The sequence below is a fragment of the Rhea pennata genome, chromosome 1 (genome assembly GCF_028389875.1).
Source record: "Rhea pennata isolate bPtePen1 chromosome 1, bPtePen1.pri, whole genome shotgun sequence".
Taxonomy (NCBI): domain Eukaryota; kingdom Metazoa; phylum Chordata; class Aves; order Rheiformes; family Rheidae; genus Rhea; species Rhea pennata.
Window position 1 is genome coordinate 161,274,938 of NC_084663.1, and position 20,462 is coordinate 161,295,399.

General features: G+C 34.5%; 1 protein-coding gene across 1 annotated transcript in view; it reads left to right on the top strand.

The window, feature by feature from the left end:
• Nucleotides 1–20,462, top strand: part of UGGT2 (UDP-glucose glycoprotein glucosyltransferase 2) — a 98,516-nt gene that overhangs the window by 13,309 nt on the left and 64,745 nt on the right. Inside the window, exons 5-10 of the mRNA XM_062575806.1 lie at nucleotides 149–323; nucleotides 2,695–2,791; nucleotides 3,804–3,882; nucleotides 6,255–6,355; nucleotides 9,017–9,116; nucleotides 14,316–14,376. Of these exons, the coding sequence (XP_062431790.1) occupies nucleotides 149–323; nucleotides 2,695–2,791; nucleotides 3,804–3,882; nucleotides 6,255–6,355; nucleotides 9,017–9,116; nucleotides 14,316–14,376 (613 nt within the window). The remainder of the gene's footprint in view (nucleotides 1–148; nucleotides 324–2,694; nucleotides 2,792–3,803; nucleotides 3,883–6,254; nucleotides 6,356–9,016; nucleotides 9,117–14,315; nucleotides 14,377–20,462) is intronic.

Below are 20,462 nucleotides of genomic sequence, written 5' to 3' on the forward strand. Positions count from 1 at the left end.
GTAACACTGCTTGTATATTCTAACATCTAAATCTTTAATAACTTTTCAGTTGCAAAGTAGAAAAGTGTCACTATTCTAATTTCATTTCTGAATATATAATTTCACTTCTGAATATATAAATATCACAATTATGTGTTTTTAAAACCAGACCCAGGCCATACCTTTTTAAGGGAGACCATAAATTCCCAGCTCTCAAAGAGAATGGTCCGGTGGTTATTCTTTACGCGGAAATGGGTACAAAAGATTTTGTTAAATTCCACAAGATTTTATCTGAAAAGGCTCAAAAGGAGGAAATTGTTTATGTTCTTCGGCATTATGTTCAGGTATGCAATTCAAATTGACATTGATTCAGTAACCTACTAATAGTGTGTCGTTATTTTTCTTGCTTTTTGACAAAACACATCTCTATTTTTGTATTTGTCTTTGTGTAATACATATTCTAATTTTAAAACTTTCAGATGAAATGAATCACCTATTACAAACTTTGAGACTGAGGAAAAAAAATAGTGTCCTGTGTTTTCTACCAAATTTTAAGATATTTCTATTGCTTCTATTCTTATTACTTTTTCATTTTACTAAATTAAAGCTAAATATTATCTAAAAATGCTTGTAGTTGCTTTTTTTTAATGTATATATATATGTGGCAGTGCCACTTTAAGTTCAGAAAAATTGGTAAAGGCTCAAGAAAATGTCTCAGTTAAGAATGTAACCACAAATTTACAGCCCATTGCATAAGCTGCTGCTTAACATTTGGAGTTTTCTAAAAGTTCATTAAACATTGATCTTTGGTGCATTAATTTGTTCTTTTATTTTTAAAAGGTACTTTTTTGTTCATCTGAACAACCAATTTTCCCGTTTCAACCTTTCTTCCTTATTCCTTTCTCCAAATAAATTTTTGTCATTCAGTGCTACAGCAGCTCCTCCCAAACCTACCTGCAAACGTGAGGCATTGCATCACTAGTTGATCTCAGAACACTTCCCTTTGGTCATATGTCTGTTTACTGTACAATGATCTTGGATGAATATTGGTACAGCAGGCTAAATATATCAGTAACAGGAATCAGAAAAAATGAGAGCTAGAATTAGAAAATCAAGGTGAAAAAAATCAGTAATTAATTACACTTGTAATTTTATGTATTGTTGATATAGTCTTGCATGTCACATTAGAGTATGGCTGCATGGGCTGTCAGACTCTACATCACTGGCTAGTTTTTCAGCATTTACATTTTTGCAGAATCATTTTTTTAAACATAATGTTTCTTAATACTTTTCCTAATACATTCTTCTCCCTGAAGCAAAACAAAACATAGCAAAACAAATACCAATACATGGAATTATGCTATCCCTCAATTTTGATTATCAGTACGTTTTTGTAATTTACATTCAAAATAAAGCTTTTAAATGCTGCAGCCAAGATGAGAATGTTCTGATGCAGTGAGCTGTTGCTGTACATCATATAGACCAGGCATTCCAGGGAGACGAGACCCATAGTTTGTTGGTGACTTTCAGAGTTTGTTCACCCTAAAGCCATAGAGAATTTGAGAAAGCTAATCTTAAATTCTGAGTTGTGTAGGGATGTAATTTATACCCATCTTTCTGTTTTTTTTTTTTTTTTTTTTTTTATCTTTTTAGCAGTCTCCATGTTATTATCTGCTTATTCACCATGGTCTCACAAAATGTTTGTCCTCCTCCCTGTATTTTCTTTCTTCAGACTGCTCTTCCTTTCTTTTTCTCCTTCATCACAACCTCCATTTTATTCTTGTGTTTCCCACTGTGACTGCTTTTCTTCTTTTTTTTTTTCATTAAATGCCAGAAGAGGGAGCATTGAGAGAGAAGAGGAATAGTCCTTTTGCTGTCTTTTTGTCTTTGCCAGTACCACTGAGACTGTTTAGAGGATGCACTTTTCACTCTGTGCTGAGATCTGCTTAGAGAACCAATTCTACTGGGTTTTCAGTCTTGAACTCAAGGATTCTCAATGTAGAAAGAGTCTGAGAAATTATAAGCTAAAGCTGAAAGACTTGCAAGAAACTGCTGCTGTGCCTGTGCAAAATGCATTTTAGAAAGGAGGTTCTTGTACATTTTGGACAAATTTGGGTGTGTTTTCTGAAACAAATTTGTCCCAAGTAGTTGTTACCCTTCTGAACATCAAACTTCCACTCCAAATTGAAAACATTTGTTCTTCTTGATAAAGGACTACAAGATGTTTTTAGCAGTGACATTTTAATATGTTTTCTTAATTTTTCTCACAAAAACCACTTAACTGTTTCCTTAAAGCTTTTCAAAAATATCGGCCTGATGCAAAAATAGCAAATTTCCTCCTGAAATACTAAAGTTGGGCAAAGTTACAAAGAAATTAAAAAGATTTTAAAGCAGGAATTATAAGGCATCATTAATTGCATAGGGTACTACCAGCTCTGCCTGTTCTAATCCCTCTTTTAATATTACTGTGGTCCTCAGGAAGTAAAGGATGGCTTTACTTTTCGTCACACACATTCTCAGTGGTATATTGGACTGTCAGTATGACTTACTTGACTCTTCCCATGAATTTGTACCTTGAATCATAAACTGAATGATCAATTTAAGTTACAGTTGTCATAATATTTTAAACTTACTATATTAATGTTGTTAATCTTCTATAAATTACATTTTTTTAAGTTATGTTTTTTATTCTGTTAAAATAATGTCATCAAACAGAAACCAAGTTCCAGAAAAATGTATTTATCTGGATATGGTGTAGAACTTGCAATAAAGAGCACAGAATATAAAGCAGTAGATGACACACAGATTAAAGGTATGTTTTTATTTATTTATGATATCTTATTGGAGATACTATTACAAACATGTTATCATCTTTACAATAAAGTCAATAGTATTTTGAAGGTTATGTTTGATTTCTTTTTATAGGCTTTGTTAAAAACATTAAGAACTAAGTCATCAAAATACATGGGAGCACTTGTGAACAGCTGTGCTTAAGATATAGTTCATTACTTAACTATAGTTATCTGTAGCTTTACTTCAAAATGTAATCCATTCTTCCTTTTCAGTAAGTATAGGATTATGCTTGTTTAATCTCATTCTTCAATTACTTTATTTCAGTTGGCACTGAAATATGTTAACTATGTTAACTAGCACAGTATTTGCACATTACTTTTTTTTTAATTTACATGAAAATACTTTCACGTTCTTCTGTAGAAAAGATTTACTAGAGCATAGAATTTGGCACTACTATCTGCTTATTATTTACTGATGTAAGATATACACTACAGAAAATAGTAGCTGTAGCATTCTGGAATACTATAGAGAATAATTATTTTATGTGGAGATTTGCAAAGCTTAAAGAAGGTTACAGTTAACCCTCATGTTAGTTTTGGTGAGGTTAATGTTCAATAGCTGCTGAGCCACAACAACTTTAATTTTGGGCTTTTTCAAGGAAGAGAAGCTGATCTCTGTCTTGGATCAGATGCTGGCTGGGGATTCAAGAGGTTTAAAGTCAGGAAGTTTTTCAAGCATAAATTTGGTATTACGTGGTTGATAAGTGCTATACTTTATCACTTGATCAAACTGAGAAATGACTATTTTGAGGAGTGAACTATATAACATATAATTTTCATTTATATTGAAAATGTAAACATTAGATGAATTCCATGCAAAATTAATTTCAATGTTGGTTATTTCTGTAGTGATTCATTCTGCTGCCAAAATATGAACATACACATCTAAATCTAATCGAAATTACATCTAGGAATGACAACTTTTGTATTGTACATTTGCATTAACAGTGCATGTTTATGCTGCATGTTTAGGAACAAGTGACTCAACAGAAGAGGAAGATGGTGAGGAAGAAGAGAGTGATGTCCAAGGTTTTCTCTTTGGCAGATTGAAGTGAGTTGACATAAACTAAAGTTTTTGTACCTGAAACAAAAATATATATATATTATATATAAAAGATGATACTTAAATTGGCAATGACTTTGTTTGCCGTTGGTTAAAATTCTGTTTTGTGTGTGTATCTCTTGTGTCTGTAAAGATGGAAACTTAAGTCATTTATTCTATTTCATTTCATTTTACTTTTAGCATTCTAATTCTCTTGGAATGTATGCAATAAACCGTTTTTAAAGTTAAAATTCCCTTTCATCAAGAGTCACAAAAATTTAGATACGAACATGAAAAATATGATGTTCTACGGTAGACAGCTGTTACTTCTTCTGTTTTCAGCTGATTAGAATCAAAACGTTGGGTTTTTAAAATGCAAGTAGTAGCCTAACAAATCCAAACCCACGTGTTGTAGCTAAACAGGGTCTTTTCAAAAGGCAGTGTCATTCATTTCTAAGTGTTAAGGGGTAATATTTCTTGGAAGATATGCCTATTTTAAATGTAATCTTATTTTGGAGGTCGTGAATTTGTGTTCTGTTCTGGCAGGAACTCTTATATCTCTAAGTAACAATCTGTTGGTCCAAGTGATTGATGAAATCAGATGCACCCCTGTTGAGCATAGGCTGCTTCTAGTCCACTACTGGTGGACTCATTTCATAATTGCAATTAGCAAAAGTGCTTCCCTCAGACTGTAACAGATCCATGCAGTGAATCATAAATTTTGACGTTTTCTTCAGCAAGAAACTCAAGAGCGTGAGTCTTCTCTGTCTCTCTCTCTCTCTCTTTCACTTTTAAAGCAGGGAGTAAACTTGTTTGCAGTTACTCTCACCAAGCTGTAAATCTTCGCAGAGTTCGGAGTTGATAATGCTGTCTAAATTCTTGAAGTTCTGAGAGCCTATTCCCTTTCTGCCTTTTTTAAAGTAGACACATTGAAATAGAAGTGCATCCAAATCTGCAGGCTTCCTTATTGTTTCTCCTATCTCTAGCAACCTTCAGCAGCAAGTAATATCAAATGCTTATGTCATACTTTCAATCTGAACTTTTTTCTTCTTGGTTCACGCTAAGCCTAGCTATACTTAGGTTCTTGGTGTCACATGGTGGCTACTTTGTAAAGCTGCCAGATAATTACTTGGACTTTTTGACTGTTCCCAGTCTCTGCTATTTTTTTCTTGTCCTTTTCATTTTGGAAATAAAAGAAATGGTCCAGTAGTCTTAAAATTGTCCCTCAGTTATAGCTGTAGTAAAGCTTTTCTCAACTGAAATAATTACAGATGCAAGCAGAAGACATAAAATCTTAGAGATATAATTTTATTTAGTTATACAGGTTAACATAATTCAATCTCATATCATATTATGTATCCAGCAAGGGGTAGCTTTTTTCAATGTATTTTATGTGTGGCTTGATTTTGACCTTTAACATAAGTGAAAAAGAGAAATGAGACACCAGGGATCAATACTAGATTTTGATAAGGGCTTGCAAATAGCCTTTATTAGTCACTTGTCCTTCATTCACAGAAGAATAGATGGACTGAACAGAAAAAAAATAACATCAAGGTAAATTTGCACAGAAAGCAGTTAAAGCAGTAATTTAAAAGCTCAAAGCTAGTTAAACATTTGCTACTTAACAGAAGAATTTATAAGACTATGAACTGTGATTGTCATTTCTAGGCTAGTGTTAGAAATGAGCAAAAATGGAATTTTCTGTCTCTGCTCCCCTTTTCAGCTGAGCATGCCTTCTTTGAGGTACTTGGATTGCATTTTAATAGAAGAAGCAACAGCTCTGATCTCCATCAGTGATTTACTTCTTTACTTCTTACTTTTAGTAGAAGAGCCTTTAGAACTCTAATGGAGAATGTTTGCGATTGGAGAGCGTCTTGTCACAGGTTGAAGTCTTTGTACTTAAAACCCAAGTTCTGTTTTGGAAAAAAATAGACAAGCTTTTGGGCATCGTGCGCTTTATGTCTGACTAGTGATTTGTGTGATCAGTAGCTTGATTTTGTCAGCAATGTTAATTAGTAAAAGATGTTCTCTCTTCCTACAAACCTTAGCTTGTAGTGGATTATACAACCACAGTGCAACAAACTCTGTATAACTGTACAGTGACAGTTAATATATAATTAACTGTATATTATGCTATATTTAACTCTTCAGCTATCTATACCGTGTGTTAATACTACTGGAATGTAATCCTTCTCAGTATCTTATTATGCACCTTCCATGCACCCCAAATCCTCATCTTTCTTTCAAGAAATGAATTAAAATTTTCACTCTTTTTTGTTACCATAAGGACACAGTATTAGCTGTAATCAGTACTGTGGGTGTAAGCAGACACTGATGGATATCATTGATTTTGTCTTTGTTTTTTGCCTGTTTTGGTGCAGACAAATGCATCCTAATCTGAAAAACAATCTGAAAGAGTTTAAAAAGCATCTCATGGAAACTGCTAACAACATGGAACCTCTGAAGGTCTGGGAACTACAGGGTATGTATTTCTTTTTTTCTGAGTTAGTACCGCATTCTGTTGAAATCTGCTTTGTTATGTTGGTGTATAAATATTATAATAAAGGTTACTTTTTAAAAAAAGATATATAGTTTCATAAAAATACAGTATTATATTAAATATTTTAAAATATATTAGTGTCTTGCCCTATTATTATATGCTAGAAATTAAAGGAACATTGAAGTCATTTTATAAGGTCATAACTAACTTTACTGAGTTTAAAGGCAGAAGTTAAGTTGCCCAGTTTTCTGCCTGAAGTATTATCTCAGGTGCTAAATTCAGTTTAAGATGGTTTTTGACTGAAGGTTGAAAGCATGTAAGCACTGGGACATTGTTTATTCAGTGCCAAGGATACTAGTGCTTACTTCCGTAAAATAAATAGATTCCCTGTCTTTTCAAACAGGGGACCTTCAGCTTCCTGTTTGTATGGTGCAGTTGTTTTGATATTCCTACTCTCGACATGACTGAGTGTTTTCTCTAGCTCATTCTCAATGCCTTATCCTACTGGCTGAGTTAATAACTTGGCAACACTCAGAGTTCCTTTTATTAGCCTCAAGTAAAAAAATTAATGAAGTTCAACCAAAACTACTCCTTCAGCTGTTAGGGCATACTTCTATACTATCTATAATGATCCTAAACACCAACAAAACTTTTCCTGTAAAAAAAGAAGTTTGTTTTTCAGAGCTTCTCTTTTAAGAGTCTTATATTTTAGATAAGTGAGTTACTTAGTACAAGAGTTACTACTTATAACTCTGGAAAATGGTTCAATGCAGTATTCCCCTTAATAATTCATTCTGTGTGTGTGAACCATCACTTCATCCTCGCGATCTCTAGTGCTTCAGAGCATACTTTGTGATCTGCTTTAACCACAGGATCGTCTTTTTCCCAAGATCTACCTATTCTCTCTCAGCTGTGTAATGTACCTCAACTGGGAAGTCTGTAAGTGACAGCCTCAGACTAGCATACCTGTCATCATCCTTTCTGATAAACTTGCATCACATCCTTCTTCCTGTATCTTAACTGATGACAAGTCAGTAAGAATGATTACAAAGAATATCAGACATGCAGGACAGTCAAATTTAAAACCAGGATGAAAGTAATTACAGACTGCTCTGCTTGAGATGGGTGTAGCATTTACAACTGCCACTTACAGAGCAGCTGGAACTGTTACGGTAAGCAGTGTATCTTTCATCAGAGAAAACCAAGAAGTTAAAAAGACAGGTGAGTTTGCTTTAGTGGAACTTGAATATTTGTACACTAAGCTATTTGACATAACATGGAAGAGATTAATTGTTTATGAAGGATTATGTAGCAGACTTTTAAGCATACACCTAAGTGCACTGTAGATAAGGCATCAGGATTTGTAGTAATAGCAGCAACCAGGTATTCCTTCACCCACTGACGATTTATTGGGCTGCCATAAGAGATCTGGAATGTTCTTTTTGAAAACAGTAATCTTTTTACATGAGCTGTTGTTAAAAGTATCAAGAAATTTCTAGTTAACAATCCGTCTCTCAGACCTAACTCTTTTGCAGCCAAGGTCAATCTTGTCAGGCTAAAAATGGAATGCATGCTGTCACCTTTTCTTCTGGCTATTTTTTTAATTCTTGACTTCTTCTAAAGGCTGGTGCAAAGTTCTGTTAGGTAGCGTACTCTATGGCCTTCTGCCTAGGGCTGTTTTACTGTATGTGACGTCAACTTACTTTAAATTGAACAACTTAAGGCCTTCAGTTTCTCATCAAATGTTTGAACTAGCAGCTTCTTAGCAAAAAGTATCATAGCCCTGAGGTAGGTTAGGCAGACTATCCAAAGTAGATGGAGCCACCTACTGTATTGTTTCCTTATAGGGTAAGTGCAAAAATTTGTTTTTTCCCACGCTCATGCCAAATTGTATTACACTCACAATAGGCACCTAATGTAGGCTAATTAGATTACAGTTTTGTTCCCAGTGAGTAAAAAATGAATTATAAGCCATGCTGACATTTGCAAATTTACTTCATTATGAGAAAAGGGTAGATAAAAAAAATCAGTTTCCTAACTGTCTAGCATGTCTCAAAGAAAAGGTTACTAGAATTTTTTTTAAGGGATGTCATGTTTTTAAGTGCTTCATTTTCAGTTCTTCTGAAAATGTTGCAAACTTCTGAAAATAGTGCATCTCACATGCTCAATACAACCTTCTTAAATTTAACATATCTATTCCTTGAAAATCCTGTGAAGTCCTGGAGTTGAAAAGGTATTATTCTTTGTTGCAGTTACAGCTGTGGTGCATTGGTCTGTGTTTAGGCTTAAAGCCTGGTATTCTTGAAGTACTGGTACATGACAATGTGATGTCTGTTTTTTTTTTTTTCTGTTGTTTTTTTTTCCCTAGTGTGCTGGGTTTTTTTAAACTTAGGAATTACATATACAATATGTATACTGAAGATGGCCAAGCAGAACTGGTATGAGAAGCCTGAAATTTGGCATTTCCAACTTTCAAGTGCCTATCTTTTCATCCTTAATAATGTTACTTTGTAAATACATTAATATATGATTGATACAAAATATATCTAATAATGGGAGTGTGTATATGGAACAGTTTTTCTGATTGTAGACAATATTGGTTGAGACTGATATTCCCAGTGACTTTTTTTCTCTGTTTTATAGATCTTAGTTTTCAAGCAGCAGCTCGAATTATGTCTGCCCCTGTTTATGATGCCTTAAGGATAATGAAAGATATAGCTCAGAACTTCCCAATAAGAGCCAGGTATGATACTTGGATTTCAAATGTTGATTTTATGTTTGTGTTTAAATTTCATGACAGTAATACAGATTTATATCCAAATCCTGCAGTCAGATAATCATGTTTTACAGCTTCTGAGATAGATTTCAGACAGTTTCATTGAGTAGAAAATAGTGGCCAAGAAATCTCATGATTGGCCTCTTCAAATATTTCCTGTCTGATGCATGTGATGCTGTGTTTTACCAAGGCATTCTAATGTTTCAGGCACTTAAAACAGAAAGCCTAGATCTTCAGGTATTTAGTGGAGTGGGCATTTTGCCAGGTACAAAATTCTGTTAAAATAATAGCAGATCTACTCACAGTAGTTAGGGGTAAAATTCTGTTTTATAGCAGGTCTACCCATAGTAGCAGATTCTAAGCATAAGGTTGCTAATAAGATTACATCCCAGCTGTTGTATGTTGTTAGATTTCTTACTTGGGAAGATACATGGAATACTCAACAAAAGATAAAAATCAGTATTAAATTTGCCAATGACATTTTTCTTTGTAATAATATTAAAGGTTGCTTTTTCTGTAAGCCAGTTGTATTATAATTGAGAAATGCTTTTCTTTACATTTCATAAATTCTTCATATAATCCTAATCCTATCAAGGATGTTGAGAAGGATGTATTTGTGGCACAATGATGCTATTTACCTACTCTTCAAACAGTTCTTTTTTATTTTTTTGAGTATAGTATATGACTTCAGGGGAATTACAGTTTCTATCCTGTATAATCTATTCTAATATGCTAATCTATAATATTATTTTAACATAAGGGATTACAAATATTTAAATAACTTGAGAAGTTAAAAGGTGTGTATTGACAACAATCCTAAACTAAAGGGGCATTGTGTAAAAAAAACAGTGCACAAAATATTTTTCCCCAGTAATATAATCATGCTTAACCTGGCAAGTCATGAGTATTAGTTTCAAAAATATAATCTAGAATAAAATGGAAATGAAGAGATATTACTTAACCCTTTTAGTTATCTAAAGAGTATTATGACAATAGTCTTTTTAAATTGTTTGCATTTCACTCAGTTTTGATATGAATAGAACCATTTTTTATTTGCGCAAATTTTTTTTACGTTGAAAATACTGTATACAAATCTTTAGAACTATAGTTGTGAAAATAAAATTCCAAGTATTATGTATGTTCCTTAAAAACTAAAGAGTCCCTTAAACCATAAAAAAAATAATATACAGTTCCCCTGGAAGTTTCTTGTGCTTTCTAGATTATAAGCTGCATTTTCATGTCTCAGTATTTCCAGTTGAAAAAGCTAGTCTGAGGTAAGATTTTACAAAATGTCATCAGATACAGAGACAGGATAACAACTAATAAATTTCATCTCAACATTTTGATAATTAATTTCATAAGATATTTTTCATCTTTATTATACATCATGTTATAAATATCTTGCTATTATGTAAGAATGCCATAATAAGAATGATATTTCATTCAGTTTTTCAATTTCTTGCTGGCATTCATAATTCTTGACTATTTTGAACATATGAATAGTTTTCCTTTTTTCAGGATATTCAGCACTACATAGTTACTTATTTTTCCAGATAAGAGTAAGAAAGCATAAAATTATATGATAGATACTATTACAACCTTAAGCTGATACAAAAGCATTGCTAAAACATGGAGAGCCAATAGTATTTGTTATTTTCAGACAGAAAAGTATTTCTGTTTGGTGAGACTTCATCAGTGAAAATTTAGAAAAACAGTGTATAAAATTTGATGAATCACTGAACAAATGACTGAACTCAAACTGAGTAGATGTCTCTCATTTTTGTGTGTGATACTTTTGACCTATGATGTTGAAGATCATCCTTCCTGCTTTCTCTTTAAATCTTTCTATAATCCTGCTGCGAGAAACTGCCGTGCATAGACAAGCAACTAGTTAATGCTTCTTTTATATGTTGCTATCTTATTACAAAAAAAAAAAAAAAAAACAAAAAAACAAAAAAAAAACAGTAAAGCCAACCATTCGTTGATAAGTATTTTTATATCCTTGTTAGTGTTGGCCAGCTTTGTCTTCTCCTTTCTGGCTTTTCATTATTTTCACTTTCATCTTTTATGTTTCTGCCTTTTTACTCTTAAGTTACTTGGAAAAGTTAGATTAGAAAATTAGAACCTTTATAGTACTGCCACATATTTAAATTTCCAGCTTCCTGTTGTGTCTTCTTTTTAATTGGCTCTATTGGTCCTTGTTTGGCTAAGTAAGTTCTCAATAATAATTCCCATCAATTACAGATCTTTTTGATAGAGAAAGTATGATACAATATGATGAAATGTGGTTTTAAATTGGGCTTCAGGTATTCTTTCTGAATTTCTTTGTCACATTTTTCTTTTAATGCTTTTTTACTTTAATCTTGATCAGTTATGTGTCTTTTTAACTAGAAATGTTTCTAGTTCTTGGCCTCCTGTTCTACAATTTTTATTTCAAAGCTAATGAACACAGTAGGTGGTAGAATATAAGGTGTATTTCCTCAGTATTGAATATACCCAGTACATTCTTCATGTTCATGTACTGTATGTAGGCATTAATTTTAAAGGCTTTATGAGAAAGCGTTTTGGATTAGTTGAGCAATTATGAGCCAAGTTATTAAGCTGATCCTCCAGTATCTACCAATAACAATATATCTGAACCATGCTGACTATATTGTAGTATGGTCTTCGACATCACAGTTCGAGTTACACCTTTCACTTGTTTTGACAAATTCCTTGCCATTAAGGTATTTTGTGTTTTTGTTTTAGTTTCACCTGCCTTCCTCTGATCTGATTTCTCCCTCATTCATGTAGAAAAGCAGCATCCATAGCGCTGTCTCACCACCATTTTCTTTTATTAGAAATATGTCCTTTAAAAAGTTTGAATGAATCAAAGATGAATCAGATGTCATTTAAATTTTTTTTTTATTAGAACACAATTTAGCTGAAGGAGATATGTTCTAATATGAAATAAATCTGTTGCGTCAATAGAAGACAAAGAGGAAACAAAGAGGAGTAAACCTCACTTAGAGGAATAAAAGTCGTTTTCAAGCAGATGTGGGGGCAGTGGCAAAACTCGTTTTCAAGGAAATTTGGGGCAATGGCCATCTCTGTCTTTTACTAATGAGCTTATATTTCCCTGAAAATAGTAGAAGAGTTCACTAAGTCTGTCCTCATGGCAAGATTTTAAAAATAGTTTTCTTCTCTTCCTCCCATTCCTTTCCAATTAACTGAAAAGCCTCTGAGAGATTTTTGAGATAATCTTATATACTTCTGCTGCTGTTTCTATGAGTCTTCCTTGAATAGTGATTGTATAGTGTAGAAGTCTTGTTCACATTTATGGAACAAGCCTGTTTACTGAGAGAAAGAAGCCGAGAAAAAGCTATTTCCCATGAAACTAATGTAAACCACAACTATTTCATATAATTCTTTTTTGGCTCCCCTGATTTTGGCTTTTGCTGTTTAATGATGGTAGGTGGGTTTTTGGATGTTGACAACAGCTTCTATTAAAAGCAGGTTTGCTGTGCTCACAAAGATGGCTATTTCTGTGCTGTTACGAGTGTTAGCCAAATTTGAGAGAAAAGATTGCTGTAAAGTTGTTTTGCTTGTTTGATATAGTGCTCTATAGTTTCCAGCAGCTCCCTAACTCCTGTTTATCTCATTAAGCTAGACATTGGTGGCCAATTTTTTAATTTCCTGCCAAAAGAGAAATGTGTCTAGTATTCTATCAAAGACAATATGAAATGCATTTTTAATATGAATTAAAAGAAACAAAAATTTCAGGGAAACTATTAATACATCCTATTTACCAAATATAACATGTACACTGCATGGCAATGCAAACTTTGAGACAAAGGACACCCATCATGTAGGGGTTTGTACATATGTAGCTCCTCCTTGATCCTGTGCTGCCTTGTGGTGTGGTCCAGGAGAGATTCACAATGGCAGTCTACCGTAGTATTTACAGGGAGTGGATGGAAAAAGGAATTTACATAGAGAAGGATTAACTGTGATATATTCTGTAATATTTTAAATGAAGCTTGAAAATCGTATTGATTGAGCATATCAAGTAATCTCTTTGATTGTCTGGAAAGCTCAAATTTTGTTTAAATTGTTCTTATCTCATTTCTTACATACTGTGAAAAATATATGGGATTCTTTAGAAATATATATTCTAAACTAGTTTTCTTTTTTTTTTAATTAGGTCATATTATTAAATAACTGCTTTACTATCCATAAGAGTTAAAGTTGGCTTAGTAGTATCATTCTCTGTTTAATTAACTTTCAGGTTTAAGGCCACCCCAGTTTTTATTGAAACCCCATTCAGAATTGCAAAAATATATGCAATTTTGTTTTGAAAGAAGTTACTTACAGATACAACTACGATATTTATTTTGGAATGTATTGGGAGAATCGGATTTGTGTTAGTATGGTTTGGGATTTCTTAAAACATGGTGAGATTAATTTACCGCCAGGAGTATTTTGTTGTAGCCTATTAGTTATGAACCTCACAAACAATGCATTGTGGTAGGTGACATTAAAAAGTCATCCATGATGTTCTTAACAGGTAAAAAAGGTGAATCAATGAATTATATCCTAAAGTTAAAATTACTAAAGAAAACTGATTTTTGACTGAAACAGTTATTGATACTTTACCTTTTAATATTTAAATTTTTCAAGGATCTCAATTTTTACTTTAATTTGATTTTTTTTTTATCAGCCATTTCAAAAGCAGTTATTCTTTATATACTTTCCTTGCCTTTGTCAATGTCAAACCATAACTTTTGGCCACTTGTACTGTAATGCTGAGCTGCATACAGTTAGTAATGTTAACTTAAAAAATCCAAATATTGCATTTATATTTAGGATGTGTGAGCAACTCCTTTGTTTATAATACACGTTATTTTCTAGAAAAATAAGAGGAAAGATTGAGTATTCTAAAAATATGCCAATACCAGCACTTCAACAAAATTTAGCATAACCTGAACTTAAGTTTACTAGAGTAATACACAATAAAACATTTGTTTGGAAAACAGAACATTTATGACCCTATGCATTACTTTTTTTTTAAGTCTTAATAACTACATTCTTCAGTAACAGTGTATTACATACAGTGTTAATATATTTCACTTAATACATTTTTTAAAAATAAAATGGTTGAGTAATACCAATATTTTATTTTTCCAGATCATTGACCAGGGTGCTGGTAGACAAGCAAATGAGAAATGAAATAGAAGAAAATCAGAAGGTTTGCTTTTATTTCTTAAAGTACACATAGAGATACTATCATATTGCTGCTTGTGGAGATTTCTGTTAGTATAGAAAATTTTACCTCATTTCTATCACACAAAAAATCTTAATAGTTTTAAATATCTTAAGTATCATTAAAATACTTAGTTCATTTTTTTCAGTTTCTGTTTTTCCTGTACTATGATGCTTTTTCCCTTCTATCTTTTCACTTTACAGAATTTTGGCAATGACAAACAACTTTCAGGGAGTGTTGTGTTCAGTCATGATGAAAGCAAAGTAGATATCAGCTGATCTTTTCTATATATATTAGGACTTTGGTGTTGAAGGTAGACCCACCATCAGCACTGGCTAGCTTCGAGCTTTCCAAATTCTTAGAATCATGCATTCAACTCTTCTGCAAGGTATTTTCAGCATTGTCAGTACTAGGTGGTGGTTTTATTTTCACTCTTGATTAGCTGTATCTTTTGTACCTTATATCATATGAAGAATCATTGTTACCATGCTTTTGACTGATCTGAAATGTGTTCCAGGGTCACTTTACATCTGATATCCCTCCTATTTTCTGTCTCAGAGCAGAATTTGAATTGGTTGTTTCAAATTGAGTGTTAAAAATAAATGTTAACCACTATGCTTTTAGAACTGGTCTCATGAAATGGCAGGTCCAATGTCAGCATTCTTGTATGTTTAATGAATTTTGAAAGACCTGTTTGTGTCTATGTCACTAGGCCATATGAACCTTGTCTTTCAGTGGTTAGTACCTCCATAGCACTGTCCTTACTCGTTCTTTAATCACAGAATCACATGATGATTGAGTTTGGAAGGGACCTCTGATGATCATCCAGTCCAACCCTCCTGCTCAAGCAGATTCTCCTAGAGCACGTTGCTCGGGACCTATTCAGCTGGCTTCTGAATATATCTTCAAGGAAGGAGACTCCACAACCTCTCTGGGCAACCTGTGCCAGTGCTCTGTCACCTTCACATTTTCATCATGTTCAGATGGAACTTCCTGTGTTTTTAGTTTGTGCTCGTTGCCTCTTGTCCTGTTGCTTACCACCACTGAAAAGAGTCTTGCCCCATCCTCTTTACACCTTCCTTCAGATACAGATTGGTAAGACTCCTTCTTTGTCTTGTCTTCTCCAGGCTGAAGTGTCCCAGCTCTTGCAGCCTTTCCTCATAGGAGGTGCTCCAGTCCCTTAATTGTTTTAGTAGCCCTCTGCTGGATTCTCTTCAGTAGCTCTCTCTCTCTCTTGTGTTGGGGAGCCCAGAACTGGACACAGTACTCCAGATGTGGTCTCACTAGGGCTGAGTATTAGCTTCCTTGACCTGCTGGCAATGCTCTTCCTAATGCACCCCAGATACTGTTGGCCTTCTTGGCCAGAAGATGAGTGTTCATTTTATAAACTCTTCTTCACCTTCCGAGTTACTCTGACATTTCACAGCACACTTTGAAACAGACTGGCAAATATATTGTAGCATCAAAATTACGGAATCTTTGAGACAGTGTGAGTAAAGATCCAGTCTGTCTTGCAGCCACATCAAAACCCACTCTGCCTTTTTATAATAATTTACTTGATCAGGAGGTGGGAGCTATGCTGTCATTGAGTACTCTAGATCTGGTTCTAATGCGCCCAAGTGGCAGACATTTCTACAGTGGCTGTTTCCTGTCAAAAAGGAAGGGTAGTATGCAAATGCATAAACTGTTTTTGATAAACTTGAATTCTTTTACATACAAGTTAAGTTCTGAGTTTTAACATTTACCAGCATTCTCCTGATTTTCAGAAGGACTGATTTGTGACTCTTGATCTTCAGAACATGTATTTTCGTATAGTATTAAAGCTGACCAGTCACTCTAGTGAAGGGGTGTATATCTTTCTTATGATACTCTTGTACTTTTGCAACTTGTCAATGTATCATTTTGCTTTGCATCTATTCATACCTGTTCCTTTGTCTTGCCAAGACTAATGTCTCCAGGGGAATGCCTTTCCAGTTTTTTCTACCTTCCAGAACCTTGAAAGTGGACAACATCCCTCTTGGATTGTGCAGCCCACTGATGCAACCTTCTTGTAGACCATGCGATCTCCAGTACAGCTAAAATTTCACATTAATGTGTTAGTGCTCTCTACCATATGAAATTAATTTAAGGCTTGCTGATCTTGAGAATGCATGCCCAGATAGTGGCAGACTCAAGTGTTAGGTACTTAGAAAAGGTTATGCAAACAATTGCATGGGCTTTTTTTCAATAGATGTATGTGGGACTGGTGACAACAGGATTCATTAATCACAGCAGTTCACTTTCTTGGCTCCTTCAGCTTTCTTATGAACAAGATGTCAGGGTTGTGTGTTTGATTCTTCAATATGAGATGCACTCCAGTGTTTTAATAAAGAAGTATGACGAGTGGTCTCAGTGTTGTGGAAACCTCTTGATTATTACACTAGGGCTAAGTGCTGTAGCTTTTGCTCAAGAGGGCAAATCAGTACCTGCACCTCTCCCCTCTTCATTGCACTCTGGATGCAACTGAGATACGCATTTTCTTCTACCTCTTTTTTTTGTGCCAGGGTGACTATAGTCAGGGTAAGGCAAAACAAAGCTTTGATGATCCTGATTTCTCCAGACTATCTGAGTGTTAATTATCAGGACCTTCTCTGTTTCTTGGTGAGGTCTTCACAATGTTTAACTCTAATTTCAGCTTTTTTTTTTTCAACATAAAAAACAAACTTCTAAAGCAAAAACTCTCTGCTCCAAAATAGATGCAGATTAAAGGTTTATCTAGAATTAAAATGGCTATGTTTACTAAAAATAAGGATTCTTATATAAGGACAAAGGATGTAAGATTTAGTTTGAGATGAAGGCACTTTCATTTAAGAAGATGTAGTCAATGGACAACAAAAACAATAGCTCACTCTACAGTTGTCATGCAGAGCTTTATTGAGTTGCCTAAACCTGACTTCAGATGTCATTCGTGATGCTGCAGGGTATCCAAGATACCCACTCAGATCTGGCAGACATGACCTTTCCCTTCTGCCTGGCCTCAATTTTCCAGTCCAAGAAGCCTTATCTTGAGACCTTGCGACATCTCAAATGGCATTGGATAGCAGTGTGGTTGGTCAGCTCAATCACTTTCTAAACTCTGTAGATTATACTGAATACATTGACTGTACCAGGACCTTAGGCTCCTGTCACACTAAACATAGGTCTTGCACTAAGTCCTGTCTGAGACTAAAGGCTCTTAGCTAAAAGTTAAACTGTTTAATAAGTGCAGAGAAGCCTCTTGAACACGCTGCTAGAGCACAATAAATTGGCATGTGAGTTCATGAACTGCAGTACATCCATCTAGCAGCAGGAGAGATACGATCTCATGCTGGGTGTAACTAAATGATTCCCACTCAAGATAATGAAAGTTGAATAGGAAATGTAATGGGAGGACATAAAGGTATTAAAAATTGAAAGGCAAGTGATGATTTAGATGTAGTGAGTTGATATCTAACTAAGAAAAGATGAAGAATTGATAAAAGGAAAAAGAAAATCTCATTAAACACAACTTATAACTTCCAGTGTAGTAATTTGCTAATAGTTTAGCAGGAAAATACTACGTATTATCGACATCAAATTCTAGTCTTGGATGCTTAAATATTACTTCCATCAAAGCAGTTAGGGCAAATGAATGCTCTTCTGAACAACCAAAAACCTAGTATCAAAATTATATGAGTCTCAGCTCTGATTCAACCAGTGGCTAAAACTTTTTTGTTTGTTTCTGCATTTAGTTTAGGCAGTGTTAGTTTTTTGTATGACCAAAATCAGCCAACTGCAGTCTTTTGCAGTAGTTCTGTTTATCTGAGCATTCAGGCTTGCAGGAATGAACACTAAGCTTTCAGTAACAGTACAAGAACTATTAACATAAGTGCTGATTTTAGTGCTTCAAGGAGATGGCCTGTTCTAGCCCCTTGGCCTTCCACACAAGCCCTAATGTGTTCCAGCCCTTCAGACTAGAATCTTCTTTATAATTGTTGTTCGGTCCATGAGTCCTGTGCCATCAAGGGGGATTTTTTTTGTGTTCACAGCCCTTTATGGCGCAATTGCAGTGTTGAAACTGGTTGGAGTTGTATTTGCTAACTAAATGAGAGTTTCATTTATATCTTAAACATGGGGTGCTTCTCTGCACAGTGCAGATGTCTCACCACTGTGTCTTAAGATTAGCTGTTTTCTTTTGTCCTTTCTATCCTTTTTACTTGTGTTCTCAAATAAAACATTATGTAGGCAACATGACCAAGCATTCCAGCTGCTGCAAAGGCACTTGGCATTTTTAGGCAGCCTGAAGTTGCACCAAATTTTGACAGCTTGTAAGAGACGTAGAATGACATCCCAGGAGTGCCGCAAGTCATAATGAAGATTTGTCAGCTAATATGTGGCTAGACACAGTATGTTCTACATTGATTTTTTTATTTTTTTATACCCTGGTATCTGGCCTTTTTTTTTGGTTGTACTCTTACTCTGATCAACTAAGAAGTGAATGTTCTAAGATATGATGCCCAGAAGTGGAGGAATCCTGATTATCTCCATAAGCCTTTTCATACTCAAGCCTTCATTTATTCTTAAAGGCAGATCTCTTTTTGTGATACAAATATTTTGCAGTTTACTGGGAAACAAGACTTTCCTCTTTTTTTTCCGGCTTTCTGGGGAGTAACTGTGGGACAGTGTTTTCAACCTTTTATCCTTTTCATCTGTTAGTTTTAAAGTTGTATGCAAGTCAGTCTTGAAGAAAAGTCAGTCTCTGAGAAAAGGCTTTATTGAAATAAGAGTCTATCCAGTCTCATGAGTAGACTGTGTGATTTTTTTCATGTGGTTAGTGAGAGTTTCTCACCTTTCCTTTCTTAAGTTCTGTAGCATAGGCCCTGACTATACATATCCTCATGGTGATACCTTGAGTAAATTCTGTGTGAAAGTGTGGTAGGAAAAATGTAAGTGTAAAACACCAGCTACTTATTCTAGTTTTTGTTTTCATGGTTACATAAAGTTTAACAAAGGTCAGTGTACTTAGGCTGGAGTAATCCCAGCAGCAGTTATAAGGGTGGAAGTCCTCCATCTTCCTTTCATTTTCAGGATTTGTAAATGTTAGCATATTTAGATACTGTTAAAACAAACACAAATAATTATTAGTCTTTTGTAAATCTACAAAGAAAAGTCGTGAAAGCTCTACAAAGTTGGGATTGCACGATTAAAATGATAAAGGCAGGAAAAAAAGAGTTCTCAGTAGGTAGACTTGTATGCATTGTAGCAATTTCTAAAGTTATTTTTCAAATAACAGGACAGGTTTTGGACTCATAGACGTTCCTTTTGTGTTAGGTTCAGGCTTATCCCAGCTGCATTTTTCCTTCATAGACAGCCTTTTCTTTTATATGCTGATATTAGGTGCCATTACATATTTCTGTTTTACACTGTTTTGTGAAAATATTTAAATAGACTAAAGAATACAGTACTTTTCGATGAATGGTTGGTAATATGCACTCAGATTTCAAGGAGCTTGAAGTGAACTGTTGTCTCATTTATGCAGAGTTACAGTTTAATGCCACAAACTGAGTTTACTGACGTGATACTCACTTATATTTAACTGTATGAATAACCACTTTACTTTAAAGGAATAGTATCACTTTCAGTGTTCTCCTGACTTTTCTCTCTTTTTGTTCAGTGACAGTCTCATAAGTGCAGTAGTATATACAGCCTGAGTTGCCAGTTGCTTTCCTTAAGGATGCTTTTGTTTATAGGCAATAAGTAGGAACAAACTGGAAAAACAAATCTTTCTCAGCGTTTTTTTTTTTTCTCCCCCCTTCATTGTTTTGATGCTTTCCCACCCCCGTTGGGAATTTATGTCAGATCCTGGAAACCTGGCCACTTCTTATGGTGTGAGCGGGAAGCGAGTACTGCAGTTGCTCCTGTTGCTTATCTTAGCCCTATCTACACCCACCGTAGACAGTTTGAACAGTGTAGTGCTTCACTGATTCCTGAAAAAAGTGATGAGGCATTCTTTTATTTCTCCCAGTAATACCCATCCAAAGGTTGGATGACCCCTGCTGTTCTCAGAAAGAAGC